This window comes from Colobus angolensis, unplaced genomic scaffold (genome assembly GCF_000951035.1).
Source record: "Colobus angolensis palliatus isolate OR3802 unplaced genomic scaffold, Cang.pa_1.0 Scaffold2, whole genome shotgun sequence".
Classification (NCBI taxonomy): Eukaryota; Metazoa; Chordata; class Mammalia; order Primates; family Cercopithecidae; genus Colobus; species Colobus angolensis.
This window is the reverse complement of record NW_012115154.1, coordinates 12,455,332-12,473,964: the sequence shown is the minus strand read 5'-3', so window position 1 is coordinate 12,473,964 and position 18,633 is coordinate 12,455,332. Positions and strand designations below refer to the sequence as shown.

The 18,633-nt window shown below is 37.7% G+C and overlaps 2 protein-coding genes across 2 annotated transcripts; both read right to left on the bottom strand.

Annotated features, from left to right (window-relative positions):
* Nucleotides 1-3,377: 3,377 nt before the first annotated feature.
* On the bottom strand, nucleotides 3,378-4,310 carry LOC105511272 (olfactory receptor 2A2). The gene has a single exon (XM_011941406.1). It carries the CDS (start codon nucleotides 4,308-4,310, stop codon nucleotides 3,378-3,380), a length of 933 nt encoding a protein of 310 aa, XP_011796796.1.
* A 12,691-nt stretch (nucleotides 4,311-17,001) lies between these two features.
* On the bottom strand, nucleotides 17,002-18,018 carry LOC105511271 (olfactory receptor 2A14). The gene has a single exon (XM_011941405.1). It carries the CDS (start codon nucleotides 17,950-17,952, stop codon nucleotides 17,020-17,022), a length of 933 nt encoding a protein of 310 aa, XP_011796795.1. The 5' UTR covers nucleotides 17,953-18,018; the 3' UTR covers nucleotides 17,002-17,019.
* Nucleotides 18,019-18,633: the final 615 nt, after the last annotated feature.

Sequence of the window (18,633 nt, the reverse complement as noted above, 5' to 3'; positions counted from 1 at the left end):
CTGAGGCTTCAGGGCCTGGCCTGGCACTGAGGCATGCCTGAAGCCTAGGGTTATTAGGGGAACCCTTACTCTAGACCAGTAGAGAGTTTGGGACAGGACTGAAACCTGGGACTGTGGAGGCCAGACCAGTCCTGTAGGTGGTCAGGAGGCCAAAGCTGCTGGGGTAGCCTGGCATTGGGGTGGGCTGTCCTAGTGCTGGAATGAGATTGGAGACTGAGTCTGCATGTGAGGCCTGAATCCTGGAGCCATGGGGCCAGCCAGGAGCCTGAATCTGTGGGGACCTATTCGGCAGTGGCAGGTAGGCTGCCGAATCTGTGGGTACCAGCTCAGAGACTGTGGTTGTGAATGCCTGCCTGGTGTGGACCCACTGTTGGAGTCTAGGCTGGCCCAGTGTTGGAGTCTGAGGCAAAATCTGTTATTTTCTCCCCTCTTCTTCCCCTATGCAGAGGGTATATCTCTCTCTGCACTGTTCTGCCTGGAGTAGGGGAGGGTTGATGCAGCTATTGTGAAACTGCCCCACCTACTCTTTGCAATGCATATTTTCTGATTTCTGTGCTACACACAGTTGCTGTAATCACTCACCTGGTTTCTTTAGCTCCTGTGAAAATATGTTTGTGCATGGATACTTGTTAAAATTGTTGGTTCTGAGAGGGGATAAGCGTGGAAAAGTCTTATTCCACCAGCCCTCAGTTAGGGCCATTATGGCATAAAGTACTGTTTAATTGCTGTTTAATCATCCATATATTTATGTCTTTATAAAGATATTGAAAGAGATGGAAGATGCTTTCAAGGTCCATTATAAAGGTCAAAGTTTCCTCTTCTTCCTTCACAGCTCAGGGCAATCCCTTTTCCAATGACCCTTCTGCCTGCAGTGAGAACAGGGTTGGGTGGGCTGCCCTGACTAGGGTAGTTCTTGCTCTAATGTCCTGGCTTCCCACACTTAAAGTAGCAGCCATTACCTGCAAGTTTGCTATTAGGCTTTTTTGATCTGTGGGTGAAGCATCCCCCTGGGTGACCCTGAAATTGCAGGGTGCTGCTTATAGTTACTGCTATCATTTGGGCTTGTTGTCTATCCCATCATTTGCCACGCTGGGTTCTTTCAGACGCTTCAGCTCTATCCCTGTTATTGAATACCCTGAAAGCCATATCAAACATTTGATTAATAGGTCTTTGGAAATGTAGTTTTCATTTCCTGTGATGTCTTTGATATTTTTGGTATCAAGCAATACTGGCTTCATAGAATAAGTTGAGAAATGTTTCATTTTCTTCTATTTTGAGAGATTTTTTATGAAGAAATAGTATTATTCTTTTAAAATTAAGTTTAATTTGCCACTACAGCAATGTGATTGATGGCCTTATCTGGTGTAAGTTTTAAAATTACTAATTCAACTTCTTCACTTATTACAAGTCTATTCAGATTATCTATTTAGTTTTGAGTGAGTTGGGTTGGACAAGCTTGGCCTAGATCTTATGGGGAGAGGGGGAAACACTGAAGACACCTTTTCTCCATGCTGACTCAGTATTTAGTATGTTTCTACTCCCCTTCTCTCTCCCTCTTCTCTCCTCTTCTGTATTCTCAGGTCCATAAAATATTAGGACCTTTCGCTCTGGGCTCCTTCAGCGGTGGGATGATCCCTACTTCTGTATCGATCCACCTGACCTTTGCCCAGTGCAGTTCCAAAGGGATAAATGAAACAGTGTGGGAGTTGAAACTTACTCTAGTTCAACCTCTTGCTTATGCTATCACAGTAAATGATTAAACACTTGACCATTGCTGTCATTTTGACGGGCTGCTTAGCTTGGTTACTCAGACACTTGGAAACTCAGCTGTCTCAAGCTCAGCTTCTTGACAGAAATACAATTGATGTTTGAGTACAAAACTTTTATTCTGCAATGTTGTTGAATTTATTTGTTTGAGCTGATTTTTTAAAAATTCCTTAGAATTTTCTATTTACAAAATCATTTCACCTTATACCTTTCCAATCTGGATGCCTTTTATTTCTTTTTCTTGTTTAATTGCTCTGGCTAGAACTTCCAGTCTAATGCTGAATAGAAGCAGCAACAAAAAAACTTACTTGATCTTGTTTCTTATGGGGAAAGCATCCCAGTCTTTAACAATTAATTGTAATTTTAGCTGTGGTTTTCTTATCTACCCTTTATCAGTTTGAAGAAGTTCCCTTGTATTTCTAGTCTGGTGTGTGTGTGTGTGTGTGTGTGTGCTTCTGTGTGTGTCAGGAAAGGATTTTGGAATTGTCAAATGCTTTTAATATGTATAATCAGATGTGTTTTATTTTCTTTATTTTATTAACATGGTCTATTACATTGAGTTTTGGATGCTTAAACAAACTTGCATTCTTTGAATAAACCTCACTTGGTAATTATGTTTGCTGCATTTGGTTTGCTGGTATTTGTTGAATCATTTTGCATCTATATTCATAAAGAAATTGGTCTATAGTTTTCATTTCCTGTGATGTTTTTGATTTTTTTGGTATCAACTGATACTGACCTCATATAATAAGTTGGGAAATGTTCCATTTTCTTCTATTTTTGAGAGATTTTTATGAAGAAATAGTAGTAATTATTCTTTTAAAAATTAAATAGTATTTGCCACTACAGCAATGTGATTGGCAACTTTATTTGGTGTAAGTTTGAAAATTACTAATTCAACTTCCTTACTTATTAGAAGTGTATTCCGATTATCTATTGATTTTCGAGTGAGTTGGTAGATTGTGACTTTCTTGGAATGTTTCCTTTTATGTAAGTTTCCAACTGGTCACACAGAGTTGTTCATGGTATTCTTTGATAATCCTTTCTGTATCTGTAAGATTGCTGATGATGTTTTCTATATCCCTAATTTTAGTAATTTGAGTCTTTAACTTTTTTCTTGGTAAACGTAGCTAAAGTTTGTCAATTTTGCTAATCTTTTCAAAGAAACACTTTTGATTTCCCTGATTTTACTTATTCTTTTTCAATTTTCAATTTTATTTATATACATTTTAATCTATATTTATGCTTGCTTTGGGTTTTGTTTGCTTTTCTTTCAAAATGGGAGATTTGCAATAAAATGCTGAGAAAATGATGCAAATTCCAAAGGAAAATAGCTTTTCCATCCCTTCCACACTCCATATAGAAGTGACTCTCAACATTAAAATTTAATCCAGGAACTGGGTTCCTACTCCATAGTTTTCAGTGGAAAAGGTAGTGTAAAATATAATATGCTATTTTTTTCACTGTAATCTTGTCCTATTTTCAGAGCTAGAATTAGAAAAAGTACCATATTTATATCAAACTTCTAACTGAAAAAGTTCTCAGTTTTTGCTTCAGCAAACCACTTCTTTAAAAGCAAAGACCTATCCAACTAACACTCTATCCACTCCTTACATAGACCGCATCCTCTGCAGTGCTCTGTGGAGGGCGCCCTTCACCTGAGCATTCCTCAGGCTGTAGATCAGGGGGTTCAGCATTGGGTTAAAGAGACTGTGAAACAGGGACAGCATTTTCTCCTGCTCCTCTCGTTGATTAGAGTCTGGGACTATGTAAACCACCATGGCTATGCCAAAGAAGAGTCCAACCACACACAGGTGGGAGGAGCAGGTGGAGAGGGCCTTTATGCGGCCCTCCTTTGTCTGGATCTTCAGGATGGCCCCGAGGATATGCATGTAGGAGACAAGCATCAAACAAAGAGGCCCGACTAAGACAAACACACAGGTAGTAAATATGACCACTTGGTTAACCCAGGTGTCAGCACAGGCCAGCTTGAGGACAGACAGAATTTCACAGAAGAGGTGGTTCACATCCCGGGGCCCACAGAAGGGCAACCTTAGAAGGAGAATTGCATGTACCAAGGACAGGGCAAACCCACATGACCAGGACGTGAGAGCCAGGATTGTGCACACTCTCCAGCTCATGATGACAGTGTATTGGAGAGGGTAACAGATGGCCACATACCTATCATAGGACATCACTACCAAAATCAGACACTCTGTAGCAGCAAAAGCGAAATATAAAAAAGTCTGCATTATGCATGGAACAAAGGAGATGGTTCTTTTCTTGTTCATCAGATTTGCCAACATCTTGGGAACATTGTTGGAAGCATAGGACATGTCAATGACGGCCAGGTGTGAGAGGAAGAAGTACATGGGGGTGTGCAGACTGTGGTCCAGACGGATGAGTCCCAAGATCATGCCATTTGCCAACAGGCTGAAGATGTATAACAGGGAAAAGATCCAAAAGAGGAGCACTTCCACTTCTGCACTGAGCTGGAATCCCACCAGGATGAATTCTGTGACCCATGATTGGTTGACTCCCATTCCTTAATGGAAGTCTGTCAAGGACTGAAGTGTGATAGAAAGGTCAGAAAATTTGAATTTTTATCAGAAAATGAGCTAAGATAAAGGCTATAAAAGGCTATATGCTTGTTCCTATTAGATAAGCCCCTTCAAATTCTCAAGATTTGTTACCTCTCTGTTTTTAGCATTTAATTATGAAATAAATTTAAACTTACAAATAGCGTCACAAATTTTGCAAAGAACTCCCACTTAATTTCATGCAGATTCAGCAAATGTTAACATTTATTATTTATCTTATTCTCTTTCTCTATGTAACTTTTATTTTTTGAACCAGTTAAAATTAAAGTGTAGACATAATACCCATTTAATTTTAAATTTCTGATTTTTTAGTAAGAAAACACTAATTCCCACTAGCTTGACCACAATGTAAGTATTAAAATCAGAAAATTTAATATTGACATTCACATGTTTACTATTTTATTGACATGTTTCTTTTCTCTAATATACAATATTCTCCCTCCAACCACACCAGTCTAGGACCTAATCCAAGATTATGCATTATATCTAAAGTCATCTGTCTTTAGTCTCCTGTATGTATAATATTTACTCAGCCTTTTTGTGCCTTTCTGAACACTGCTGTTTTGAAGAGTTCTTTAGCATAATGTCCAACAAATTGAGAGTGTACTATATTCCTTAATGTTTTTGTTCAAATTATTCACTTTCTGCAGGAAAAATAGTATCCTCCTGTGTGCATTCTGAGCAAGCATATGATATTAATTTGTTCTATTATTGGGGTGAAGCTAACTTGGATCGCTGGGTGATCTGGAAGATGGTCCTTCCCAGATATCTCCATTATGTGATTTTTTTCCCCTAATTAGTTTCTGGAGTACCCATTAAAATTATTACATAGGTAGCTTGTTCCTCATAACATCACTTCACTAGTTCCATTCAGTCACTAGTTTTAGCGTCCATTGATTATCTTGCCTAACTCAATTATTAGTAATGATTCAAAATGTGTTGTTCTGATTCTATAATTGCTTTTACATTTATTAGTTGACAACTTTAGAATAAAAAATGCTTCATTCACTTATCTATCTGCTATCTGTCTGTTATCTATCATCTATCTATCCATCAGTATGGACTCATGGATTTTTTTTATTCAGTGGGTTGTACTTCATTGTTGTCGTTTTTTTGGTGCTTAATTTTCCTATATCTGGGCCTTCTAAGCTTGCTCCTCTGTCTTTTTAACATGTTCCCATAATCTTTGAGCAGTTATTTCCTTCTGATAGGACCAGATGTTTCAAGCTCCCTTTGTATACTCCCCACTTCAATCACAAAACAGCCATTTCCTCCAAAAGTTATAATCACTTTTAATAAAGAATTATATTTATAAGCTGATATTTATACTTACCTGGGTTTTATTGGATTTTTAATAATTTATATTTTTATCACGATAATTTGCTCTTATCATGATTTTTGTCATGAAGACAGCATGAATTTTTGGTATTCTACACTGAAAACAAGAACATATAATTTGAGAAAGCATACAAATTATTACAGGGGATAATACATTCTCAAGATTCTTCTGAAAATAGTATCACTTAACTGACTTCCTTTATGGTGATAGCATTGAAGAAAATGGTTTTGAAATTTATTATTTTATTTATGGTGAAAAATACATGTTTGTAATTCTACTGCCTTATTAACCATCAGGTTTTATGTTATTTTCTTGCTTTTATTCTTATTTAGAAATTATAGAATCTTGAATATTTTAGCTTTTGTGTAGTCCCTTGTGTAAACAATGTGATACCTACTTTGTATGAGATCTTGACTTCAAGTTTTACAAACCTAGAAACACATGAAACTCTAGTTAAAGGACTAAAGTTCAAGATGACATCTTGAAACATGCAAACAAAAGTGATCACTTTAAATAATTGTGCAGTTATACTTTTCTACTGTTTATCTATTTCATACAATCATTATTATAAAAATTATATGAAAAATGCTGTTTGTTTAACTAGCTGTATCATATATCATGAACCATTTTCCATGTCAAAATATTTCTCTGACACATAGTTTGAATAGCTATTATTCAATACAAACATTCTAATTGACTTAATGTATTATCGCGTCATTAGATTGTGTGCTATATAATGCTTCAGTAATTAAATTATATATGTATATGTTTGTATTTATTGCCTTTTTACATGAAATTTTTAATAGTAAATTCTGAGACTTAGAAATGCTCAGTCAAGTCAATCAATTTATGTATGCATATATCTCTCTCTACTCATCTAAAAATCGAACAAGCAAAAATCCCAAATATATTAAGGTATATCACTATAAGATGCCTCCTAATGGAAGGAGATGTCTAATTTATCAGTCATGATGCTATAATCTCAAATTAACCTTCTGTTGTTACTCCCCAGGTTCCATATGGTGTCATGTGAAAGAACTATCTTAACACTGTGCTTCAGATTTCCCACATAGACATCTTTCTGCATATATTATTAAGGACAAAAAATACAGATATCTCATGTTTTATGTAATCTAGTGTTTCCTTCTCAATTTCAGTTTCTGCCTTGAGGGGAAGTCCTGCTTCATAGGTGAATGACATTGAGAATGAGTTAACCCTTCATACATGTTAAATAGAAGATAATATCTTTACTCATACGGAAATCATAAGTTAAAAAATAATTTAAAATAATAACATAGCACTTAAAATGTTGTATAAATATGATTTCATTTTATCACACATGGCTAATGGCAAGGTTTCTATAAAGCAGGCACATTTCCAGATAGTTATAAGTTAAATCTCTTTCTATGATGGATGTATTTTCAGTTTATACTTATTACTGACTTTATTTTTTAGTGCATAATAATGTAAGATGGATTCAGTAATAAAATTTTGAGAATTCTGGCTATCCGTTTGGAGGATTTGAGGCATAGGTAAATGTAAATTTTCAGGCAGGCCTATATTTAAGTTGGAAAAGTCATATGAATCTTTCAAAAATACTAATGTCATTACTATGCATATCCACTAGCCTCATTGTATAAGCGTGAAGGGGAATTGTAGTGGAATCATAGCCTCTTCTTGGAAGGATTTTCTTGCATGTTTACAACCAGTTACTATAAAAAGAAAGGAAGCAGCCTGCTTGAACTTGTCTAGGCACCATTGAAAGCCTACTTGATAGACGGCCTATAAAGATAGTCTTTTCTATTCTAGCAAATTAGAGTAGAGGCACAAGGGTAGGCTCTTTAGGCACCTATTAAAGGTATAGGCTTGGTCAATCATAACAGTTAAAAGAGTTATGTCCTCACTATGACAATATAGACAATTCTCAAGGTAAAATCAAAGATGAAGGGGCAAGGATACTGAATGTCATTTGTTTGAATGGAGATATGCCTTCATCAGATAATGAATGGTAATATATCTTATACTTCTTTATCTCCTATAATAACTAGTATACTTGTAGGTAACAGTAGACACTCAGAAAATGTTTATTACTTAGATGAATGACATTTTTAGTTAGTTATAGGTTTATTCATGTATATGTATATTAAATATATTCCGTAAACTACACACATATAATATATAGGCTATATATAGTAAATGTATATAATATATATTTTTGTCTGTTGGCCAGGACATGATTTATACTTTTTTAAAAAACATTACAATTACAATTTGATTATTTGAAAGGTCAAAATAATTAAAAATAGTGTTTTCAAAGGATACATTCAAATTAGCATAATAATGGGAACTATATTGTATCTGTAGATAAAATTGCCCCACTTAAATGTGCTGTATGTATAGTGGATTGAATGGTGACCGCAAAAAGATCTATTCCTAGCCTAATCCTCAGCACCTGTGAATATTGCCTTATTTTGAAAGAGGGTCTTTGCAGGTATGATTAAGAATCTTAAGATAATCTTGAATTTTATGGATGAGCCCTAATTCCAATGACAACATTTCTTATGCAATAAAGGCAGAAGGAGATTTGAAACAAACTGCTGAAGGCACACAGAGGCAAGGTGATGCGAAGACGGAGCAGACAGAGATGTGGCCAGACACTGGAAAATACTGATAATCCCCAGAAGCTGGAAGAGGGATGAAACATGTTCTCCTTTAGGACTCCCAAAGGGAGAAAAATTTTACTAGATTCCAGATCTGTGAGAGAATACATTTCTAGTGTTTTATTCAACCACAGTTGTGGTAATTTGTTACACAAACTGTAAAAACCAAACATAGTATCATATACCTGCTTTGAATCAATGCTTGAGGACAATTTTAGAGTAATGAATTTTTGAAGCAAGTACTTCATATGGAGGTAAATAACCTGAGAGGTAGGCTTGAAGATACACATGTCAGCATTGCAAACTTTTGCGAACAAAGCCTGAGAGGGATCAGTCACATGGGCAGTGTTTCTTTGAGATCAATAACTCAATAAAACAGAGAGGCAAAGTCACAAATTCTTAAATTTCTATAAATACATTGTATTTGAAGAGGGTTCTATATAAATATGCATTAAATTATTTTGTTACAGTAAGATATATTCCTATAGTATGCCAAGTGGGGATAGTAACGTCATATTGCAAAATCTTTCTTAAACAGAGTTGGACGTAATACTCAGTGTCTGAAACATATTTAATTTCTCAGTACAAAGGATAACAGTATTATTGAAGATAATTCAATCTATTGTTACCCAGTAGGAACATTTGCTTCTTGATATTTTAGTCTGGTTATTTTTTCTGGATTATAATCTTTTTTGTCATTACCCTTTCCATTTACTGTTAAAAAAAACCAGAGAAAATTTAAAAAAATAAAATTGCAGGCAGATGAACATCTTTAAGTGGCTAACACACTGGAACAGAGAACAAAATATCACAGTGATGATGCCTAAAATGTCACCTTCCCAATAGAGTAAATAAAACAATAGCAGATCAGAAAACAAAAGGTTTTCATGATCAGTATGAGCTATTTTCCACCCAGGCAGTCCTGTAACCCGTAATGTTTCTTCAGCTAGACTGCTTTATTCTATTTCTCTAACTCTTAGGAGTAGTGATAGCCTGGGTTAGTTCCCCCAAAGATATAATTCTATGACAGACTTACCTTTTAAACTCTTTCAGATGGAAAAAGATGTAATGTAACTGTTGATAAATTTTTCTTTTCCATTGAGAGAGGTTTTCCTGGCCATGTATATCTTTATTTAGCCTGGGTAATGTATAAAAGTCCTTGCATTAATTTGGCTATTTCAGAGCCTTATTCAGAGACCTGGATACAAAGCCGCTCCTTCTCTGAGCCCCTTCTCATTGAGACAACGGGGCTAGCTCTGACCTTCATCATCAAGGGACATTGGGAGGTGATGGTGAGAGAGATGCTGGGGGAACCTTGGGACCGCTGTTCACAGCAGAGCAGGAAGACATTCCCTGGGAGGAGGAGAGGGACATTGGTGTGTATTCCAGCTACCTGCAATCTACACTTTGATTCAGGAGGGAAAGTCACCCAGGGATGTTGTTCTTCCAGCATAGCCATGGTGATTTCTGCAGTCATCCTGCCCTAGTTCAACTACCTGTACTGGAAACCACCTCCCAGCAGAAATGAATATCTTCTATAAAAGGAGACGTTAGCACTACACTTTCCCTCAGGAAAATACTTTGACCTAGAATAAACCCTACAGAGATGAGACACATACCACTAAAATGAATATAGACTCCTATTGCCTCTGGGAGCCTTCATAGGATTAATTCCCAGATATGGACAGATTCACTGGACTCACTGAAGTTTCTTTAGCTAACTCCAGGAGCATAGCTTTTATTTTAGAATCAGATGAATAAAAATGTTCTTGAGTTTCTATTGAGAATTACATTCCCAGAAGGATAATAATATATACTTATTTGTCTTCTCTCTAAGGGGTAGGGGGAAGATCTCTGGATCTTCTCTCTGGAGGAGACTGAAGATTTTTTGATTGTCCTTGCAGGAAAATTATCAGGACCAGGCAGGGCAGATGATGGCATCACACTATTTCTGCACAAGCTTTCACAGATCTCAAGGGTCATAGACACGAGGCTGACATCACAGATTACAATATCCAAACTCTCAAAATTATTATGGTTTTGTTACTTTATACCTCCCTACAATCTCCATGAAGGTATAAGAGAGGCCATGACTTTCAGATAATTGAGAGATGGTTTTCATGGAACCTGGTATGGGGACTCTGAGAAGGAACAGATCTCTCAATGCCAAGGTATATTTCTATTTCCAGTAGAAAGTGATGGATACAAATGGAAAAGCATTAAAATAGCCACAGGTATCAATTATTGAGCCCTTTTTACATTTCAGAAAATGTGACAAATGCTTTATATGGACTATATATTTTAATCTGATCATTATCCTCATTTTACAGATATGAAGACTGATATTTTGATATGCTCTCTGCTATTCTTTAAGTGTGGTCGAGGGACTCTAGAATTTTTGACAAGTTTTCAAAGAGTCTGTGGGATAAAAACTATGTCACAATACTATTTAGACAGTTTTAATACTTTTTTACCCTTGTTCTCTCATGAGTGCACACTGAATGTTTTCAGAGGCTAGCTGATATGTAATATGACAACAGATAGAATGAAGAAAATATAAAATGCAGCTTTCTATTAAGCTGAATATTTTAAGAATTGCAAAATTGTAAAATAAAGTTATTTTTGATAAAATATATTATTTGTAAGAATATCATATAAAGAATATCACATTAACCTGTATGGGAAGCCATTTAAATTAATCAAAAGTAAATATCTAATAAATTTGTCAGTTTTGATTTCTATTATAATAACATCAACAAATATACTTACATACATGAAATATCTTCAGAGCCTCAGTAATTTTTACGAATTTAAAGGTGTTCTGAGACCAAAGAGGTAGAGAATTATTGCATTAAATTATAGATTACCAATCTAGCAAGGACCAGAACTCAAAACAAATGATCTTTATTTAATACCAAAAGTGTATTCACCATTTGTGTTCTATTGCAGCTGCAACAAATTAACAAACATGGCTTAAAACAACACGTATCTATTATCTCACAGTTTCCATTGGTCAGAAGTCCTGGTGGTCAGCTGGATTCTCTCTAAAACCAAATCAAGGTTTTAGCTTGGTCTGCAGTTCTCATCTGAGACTTGGGATCCTCTTTCAAGTTTAATGGTTGTTGGAAAAATTAGATTCCTTGTGATTGTAGGACTGAGGTCTCTGTCCATTTCTCGTTGCTGTTTTCTGTCCTATGGGATGGCTCAGCTGCCTGCTGCCACTCTGGTATCTACACGCGACCATCTCCGTATTTAAATCAGCAATCATTTGTTGAGTGCTTCACACACTTCAAATCTCTCTGACTTCCTCCTCTTTTGCTACGTGAAAAAAATTCCCAGCCTTTAGAAAATGCACCTGATTGTTACATGGTAACCTTCACATTTTAAGACCCATTGATCTGCAAAGCCCCTTCACAGCAGAACCTAGATTAGTGTTTGATTAAATAACAAAAGTCTAAGGGGGGCCATTTAGAGAATTCTGCCTATCCCATAAAGCCATTTCATCTTAACTATGAGCAGTGTTTTCATTTTTTAGATCCTATATTTTTTCCTTTAACAGAAGCTGTTCTATCAATGCTATCTTTATTATAGGTCTCAAGCTATTTCTTCAGATTTCCCACCTGAAATAACACGGCCCTGAATCCAAATTCCAAAGGGAACAATTTTCATTTCTGTGTCTTACTCTAAGTGATAGGATTAGAATATTTTAAAGTTTTATATGAGTTTATATAAATTTAACCGAGTTAACACTTTCTTGTACAGTTCACTCACCTGGCACTTGGCTTAGGCTCTCTTACCAGAATGATCATACTTTTCAGAGTATCTGTATTTAGAAGAGCATTTATATAACAGGTACAGCAATAGTGTCAGCATAACTATGCCTAATATCTGTGATTCAGTGTGGGGTAGGGATAGACCTAAGGAAACAGCTAATCCATTCTATAAAGTCATGACATACACATACATTTTCGTGTTTTTGCACTAATCTGATTACCTGCTTCCCCCCCTTTATTTGCACCCTGTGATAACCTTATGCAGAACAATTTAGTGTAGATATTAGCTGATGGTTAGTTAAATTAAGTTCTTCCACAAGGCCATCCTTTTCCATTGGTATCACATTCTGAGGAAGTTTGAACCCAATTTTACAATGTATTTCATCATGTTTCAATATTGACATATGAGTTATTTACATAAAATAGGTGAATATTACCAACAATGCCAATGTTATACTGCAGTGTGATCATAGTATAAGCAGTTTCATTCCAGAATAAATCAGTAAGAATTAAGAGTAGTATTTGCTATCCTTTTCTAACAGATGTGGCCCATGCTCATACACCAGATTATTATTATTGTTGTGGGAAGTCAGGGACCCTGAATGGAGGGACTGGCTGAAGCCATGGCAGAAGAACATAAATTGTGAAGATTTCATGGACATTTATCACTTTCCCAGTCAATACTCTTATAATTTCCTATGCCTGTCTTTACTGTAATCTTTGAATATAAATTGCGAATATTTCATGGATATTTATCACTTCCCAAATCAGTACTCTTATAATTTCCTATGCCTGTCTTTACTTTAATCTCTTAATCCCATCATCTTCTTAAGCTGAGGTTGTATGTCACCTCAGGATCCTGTGATGATTGCGTTATCTGCACAAATTGTAGAGCATGTGTGTTTGAACAACATGAAATCTGGGCACCTAGAAAAGAAACAGGGTAACAGCGATTTTCAGGGAACAAGGGAGATAACCATAAAGTCTAATTGCCTGCAGGGCCGGGCAGAACAGAGTCATATTTCTCTTCTTGTAAAAGCAAATAAGAGAAATATCGCTGAATTCTTTTTCTCAGCAAAGAACAGCCCTGGGAAAAGAATGCATTCCCAGGTGAGGCCTCTAAAATGGCCGCTATGGGAGTGTCTGTCTTGTGCATTTGTAGATAGGGGATGAAATACGCCCTGATCTCCTGCAGTGCCCCTAGGCTTGTTAGGATTGGGAAATTCCAGCCTGGTGAAATTCTAGTCAGACTGGTTCTCTGCTCTTGAACCCTGTTTCCTGTTAAGATGCATGCACAATGGGACAGGGAACCTCATCAGTAATTCTAATTTTGCCCTGGCCTTGTGACCTTGTCCTGCCCATTTGTCTTGTGATATTTTATTGCCCTTGAAGCATGTGATCTCTGTGACCCACACCCTATTCATATACCCTTCCCCTTTTGAAATCCATAATAAAAATTTGTTGGTTTTGCAGCTCAAGGGGCATCATGGAACCTGCTGACATGTGATGTCACCCCCAGAGACCCAGCTGTAAAATTTCTTTCTTTTGTACTCTTTCTCTTTATTTCTCAGACCAGCCGACACTTAGGGAAAATAGAAAAGAACCTACGTTGAAATACTGGGGGCTGGTTCCTCCAATATATTGTGGACACGTATCATTACAATTAGCCATGATTTGGTTATTTCTGGGTTCTAAATCTGTTAGGGACAAATTAAGTCACCCTATCTGGGATTAAAGGCTTTCCACTGAAACTAGTTTCTACTGTGTGCTGTTATATAGCAGGGCCCACCTCTGTCCTCAGGTGAGGGCATGGTATTTTCAGAATGGTTCTCAGAGCTCCTAATTGTACTACAGCTTACATCTTATTCAGATCTATTCTTGGGTTGAAGGCAGTCATAGTCCACCAGTGAAAATTATCAGTGCCCCAGACAATTTCGATAAGTTATAAGGTCTACAAGATTCCCTTCAGTGATCCCCTTGTGCCTATGCAGGTAGAATGGAAGGCCATTGCCCCAGGGTTGCTTTTGCTTCTGTCTGCATCACAACAGCCAACAGGGGCTATGCACAGTGGCTCACGCCTGTAATCCCTGCACTTTGGGAGGCTGGGGTGGGTGGATCAGTTTAGTTCAGGAGTTCGAGACTAGCCTGGGCAACGTGGCAAAACCCCATCTGTACTAAAAATATAAAAGTTAGCTGTGTGTGGTGGTGCATGCCTGTAGTCCCATCTGCTCAGGAGGCTGAGGCAGGAGAATTACTTGAACCTGGGAGGCAGATGTTGCAGTGAGCCAACTTCATGCCATTGCAGTCCAGCCTTGACAGGTGACAGAGCAAGACCCTGTCTCAACAAACAAACAAACACACAAGCAAACAAATCAAACAAACAAAAATACCAGCCAATAAGTCCTGTTGGGTCAGGGCACAAACCCCTCCTCTAACAGTGAGTCCTAGCAGTATCCTGCGTTATTTGCTGAGTCTGCATAACCCATTCCACCTAAGCTTCATTACGTTTCTAGGTTGAGTTCACTCCTTTGCCTTCCTCATGGAAGAGAATTCTGTCTTTTTTGCTTATTCTAGTTAACATTTCTCCCCCTCTTAAAGTGAATTCAGCTTGTCCCAGGATGCCTAGGTAGGCATCTATTTCCCCTAAAAGCTTTTCTCATCTTGTGGGACAGTCACCATTCTTTTTGTTGTCAAATCAAATGTCACAGAGAATTCTATCAGTGAAATATTTTGATATAAGGGATGGTAGACACTGAGAGGAAATTCATATGCTGTTGTATGAGGGCTAGCAATGGGCAAGTTGATTTTAAAATTGGCTGAGGAGCACCTAGAAAAAAATGGAAACAATAATACATTAGTATACAACACTTTAAATTTCAGGAATTGAAAGGAAGCAAGATAGGTTAATACTTTCTGAGATTAGTGAAAGTAAGATAACTTGTGCTCTGAATATCAGAGTAATGTTCAGCTTTAGAAATCCCTGCCCTATGAGTCTGTGTGATTCCCTTCTTTACATGGTAAAGATTTCTATAGTATAAGGGCTCCAGGCTGGGCTCAGTGGCTCACGCCTGTAATTCCTAGCACTTTGGGAGGCTGAGACAGGTGGGTCACGAGGTCAGGAGATGGAGTCCATCCCAGCTAACATGGTAAAACCCCATCTCTAGTGAAAATACAAAAATTAGCTGGGTGTGGTGATGGGTGCCTATAATCCCAGCTACTCAGGAGGCTGAAGCAGGAGAATCACTTGAATCCAGGAGGCAGAGTTTGCAGTGAGCCAAGATCATGCCACTGCATTCCAGCCTGGTGACAGAGCAAGACTCCATCTCAAAAATAACTCTAACATATCCTGAGGTTTTGATAACAGTAATTTTTCCTTCTATGTTCTCTTCCAGGCAAAATTATTATCAGCTATCAGCTTAGGGATAAGAATTACATTTCTGGATATTCCAGGATAAGATGAGAATGGCTCTCTGAATATATAATTAAAACTAGGACTTTTTCAATATCAAGATATAAGATGCTTTTAATTATATGGCTGCTAAATATAAAAGAAAACAATTAAAAATCTAAGATCTTGTTAAATCCACTCTTAAAAATTAATCTGTACAAGATATCTCTGTGCTTGTTTTCATTGAACTGCTGTGCTCCAATTAGAATATTGAGTTGCAAACTTTTATCCTAAGATCTCAGGCTCAAATTAGTGATAGAGTATGAGGAGCCTACTCTTAATTCCTGTGTGATGGAGAAACCATGAATATTTACAGTCCACTAGCTATTGAGTCATGGCATATTTTAGAAAGTGTCAAAGGAGGAAAAGCCTCACTCTCAAATAAGTACAAAGTGATCACAGGGATTTGGCCACAAGACATGTCTAATCACACGCCCCCTGAGACCCCACCCAGTGAGGGTCTCTAAAGTGGGATCAGCTGGAACTTCACTAGTTTTAAGATCTAGAACAAGGGTTCACAAACTACTGTCCCTGGGCACCATTCCAGCAGCCACCTGTTTTTATAAATAAAGTTTTATTGGAACACAGGCACACCCATTTGTTTACATGTTGTCTATGGCTGCTTTTGCCAGAGTTGAGTTGTTTTGACACACAAGATGGTCCTCAAAGCCTTAAGCATTAACCTGTGTATCTTCACAGGAAGAGTCACTAACTATTGATCTTGAGGATGTGTACTATCCTCTTATTAACTCAGTCTGACTTAGCTACTATTGGCACAAACTCTGCTAGTATCGACCATTTCCAATATTAGAAGTAGATTTCCAGTAACATCAATGATAAATAAGCCATTAAAAATTTTAGACATTTTAGTGGGTATATAATAGTATCTCATGGTGGTTTTGATTTACAATTCCTTGCTTACTATTGGTGGAAAACAGCATTTGTATGTTTATCAGCCACTTGTATTTTCTGTAAGAATATCTGTTCATATGTTTTGCTAATTTTATAAAATTTGGTTGTTTATATTTTTGATTGTTGATTTAAAGGAGTTCTTTCTATGTTCTGTATAAACAGTTCCATTTCTGGGTACATGTAGTTTCCAGAGGATCACTTGGTTTGTGGCTTGCATTTCTTCTTTCTTAATGGTGACTTTGATGAGCACAATGATTAATGTGAAGAGGTCCTATATTTATCAAACTTAAACATTTTACATCTAGAGATTTTTGTGTCTTCTCCGTGAATTTATGCCTATCCAGGATTATAAATGCATTTACCTATCTTTTCTAAAAGATTTATGTCTTCAGTTTATATGTGTAGGTCTATAGTATTCCATTTTAAGGTAGCATTTATTCTAGCAAAAGACAAAAAAAAAGCCAACTTACATATTTTGCAGGGAGCAACGCTCCCTCCCCATGGTTCCGTTTGAGATGTCTCACGTCAGTCTCTCCTTCCTCAGTGCCCTCCTCAGGGCTCCCTTGACCTCTGCATTCCTCAGGCTATATATCAGGGGGTTCAGCATTGGGTTGAAAAGGCTGTAAAACAGGGAAAGAACTTTCTGCTGCTCCTCAGGATGGCGGGACTTGGGGGCCATGTACATGACGATGGCACTGCCAAAGAAGAGTCCCACCATGCAGAGGTGGGAGGAGCAGGTGGAGAAGGCCTTTCTGCGGCCCTCCCCAGACTGGATCCTCAGCATGGCCACCAGGATGCATGAGTAGGAGACCAGCACCAGGCAGAGCGGCCCCACCAGGATGAACACACAGGCTGCAAAGATGACCACCTGGTTGAGCCAGGTGTCAGTACAGGCCAACTTGAGGACAGACAGGATTTCACAGAAGAAGTGGTTGATTTCATGAGGCCCGCAGAAGGGCAGCCTCAGGATGAGAACTAAATGGACCAGAGCCAGGAGGAAGCTGAACACCCAGGAAGCCACAGCCAGGACAGTGCACACTCTCCAGCTCATGAGGACATTGTAACGTAGGGGGTGGCAGATGGCCACATAGCGATCACAGGACATCACCACCAAAATCAGGCACTCTATGTGAGCAAAAGCCAAATACAAAAATGTCTGTATTATGCATGGCAAAAAGGAGATTGTTCTTTTCTTGTTCATAAGATTTGTCAGCATCTTGGGGACATTGTTGGAAGCATAGGACACGTCAACAATGGCCAGGTGTGAGAAGAAGAAGTACATGGGGGTGTGAAGCTTAGAGTCCAGGCAGATAATCCCAAAGATGACCCCATTCCCCAGCAGGGTGAGTGTATAGAAGACAGAGAAAAGTCCACAGAGGAGAATCTCCAGTGCCGAACCAACCTGGAATCCCAGCAGGGTGACGTCTGTGATCCATGTCTGGTTGCCTTCCATGTTCTTGTGGGAGAGAAAGATAAATCTTCAACTAGGAGAGGAAGGTCAGGGCTGTGGGCCAGTCAAAGATGCACAGAGGTGGCACTTAGAAATTAAAACTTTGAATGAATTTTCTAGAATATATTCTCAGATATGTTGCCAAAACTAACCAGGTGTGCTCATAAAAATGAGAAAAAAATCACATTGTATCAATGGGAATGAGATTGAGAAATGAGATTGAAAAATGAGAAAAAAATCACATTGTATCAACACATATACAGAATATATACATGTATATGTGTATATATATTTGTGTGTGTATGCATACATGTATGTAACATTTAATAAAGTATAACATTAACATAACAGGATCTATTATAATATACCCTACATAAGAGGATACACATGCACGCATGTGTTATTTTGAAGAACTCAAGTATCCTTGCTTGCCTTTCAGTGGGAAATCTTGATTTTTACATCGTTTGAGAAGAGAGGACCATGAGAAATGTTGCAATATGAGGTGGTTTTGCTTGCTCGTCCTGCTTGCCTTCTCAGTCTGAGATGTGCAGGGACCGGTACCCTCTGTTTGCCATGGTCTTGCTCACTGTCCCTCACCTCCTTACAGGCTTTCTACCCACTTATTTCAGATTTGAAATCCCTTCTAAATAACTTTCAATTTTGTAGTTTCTTTAAAACTTTCTA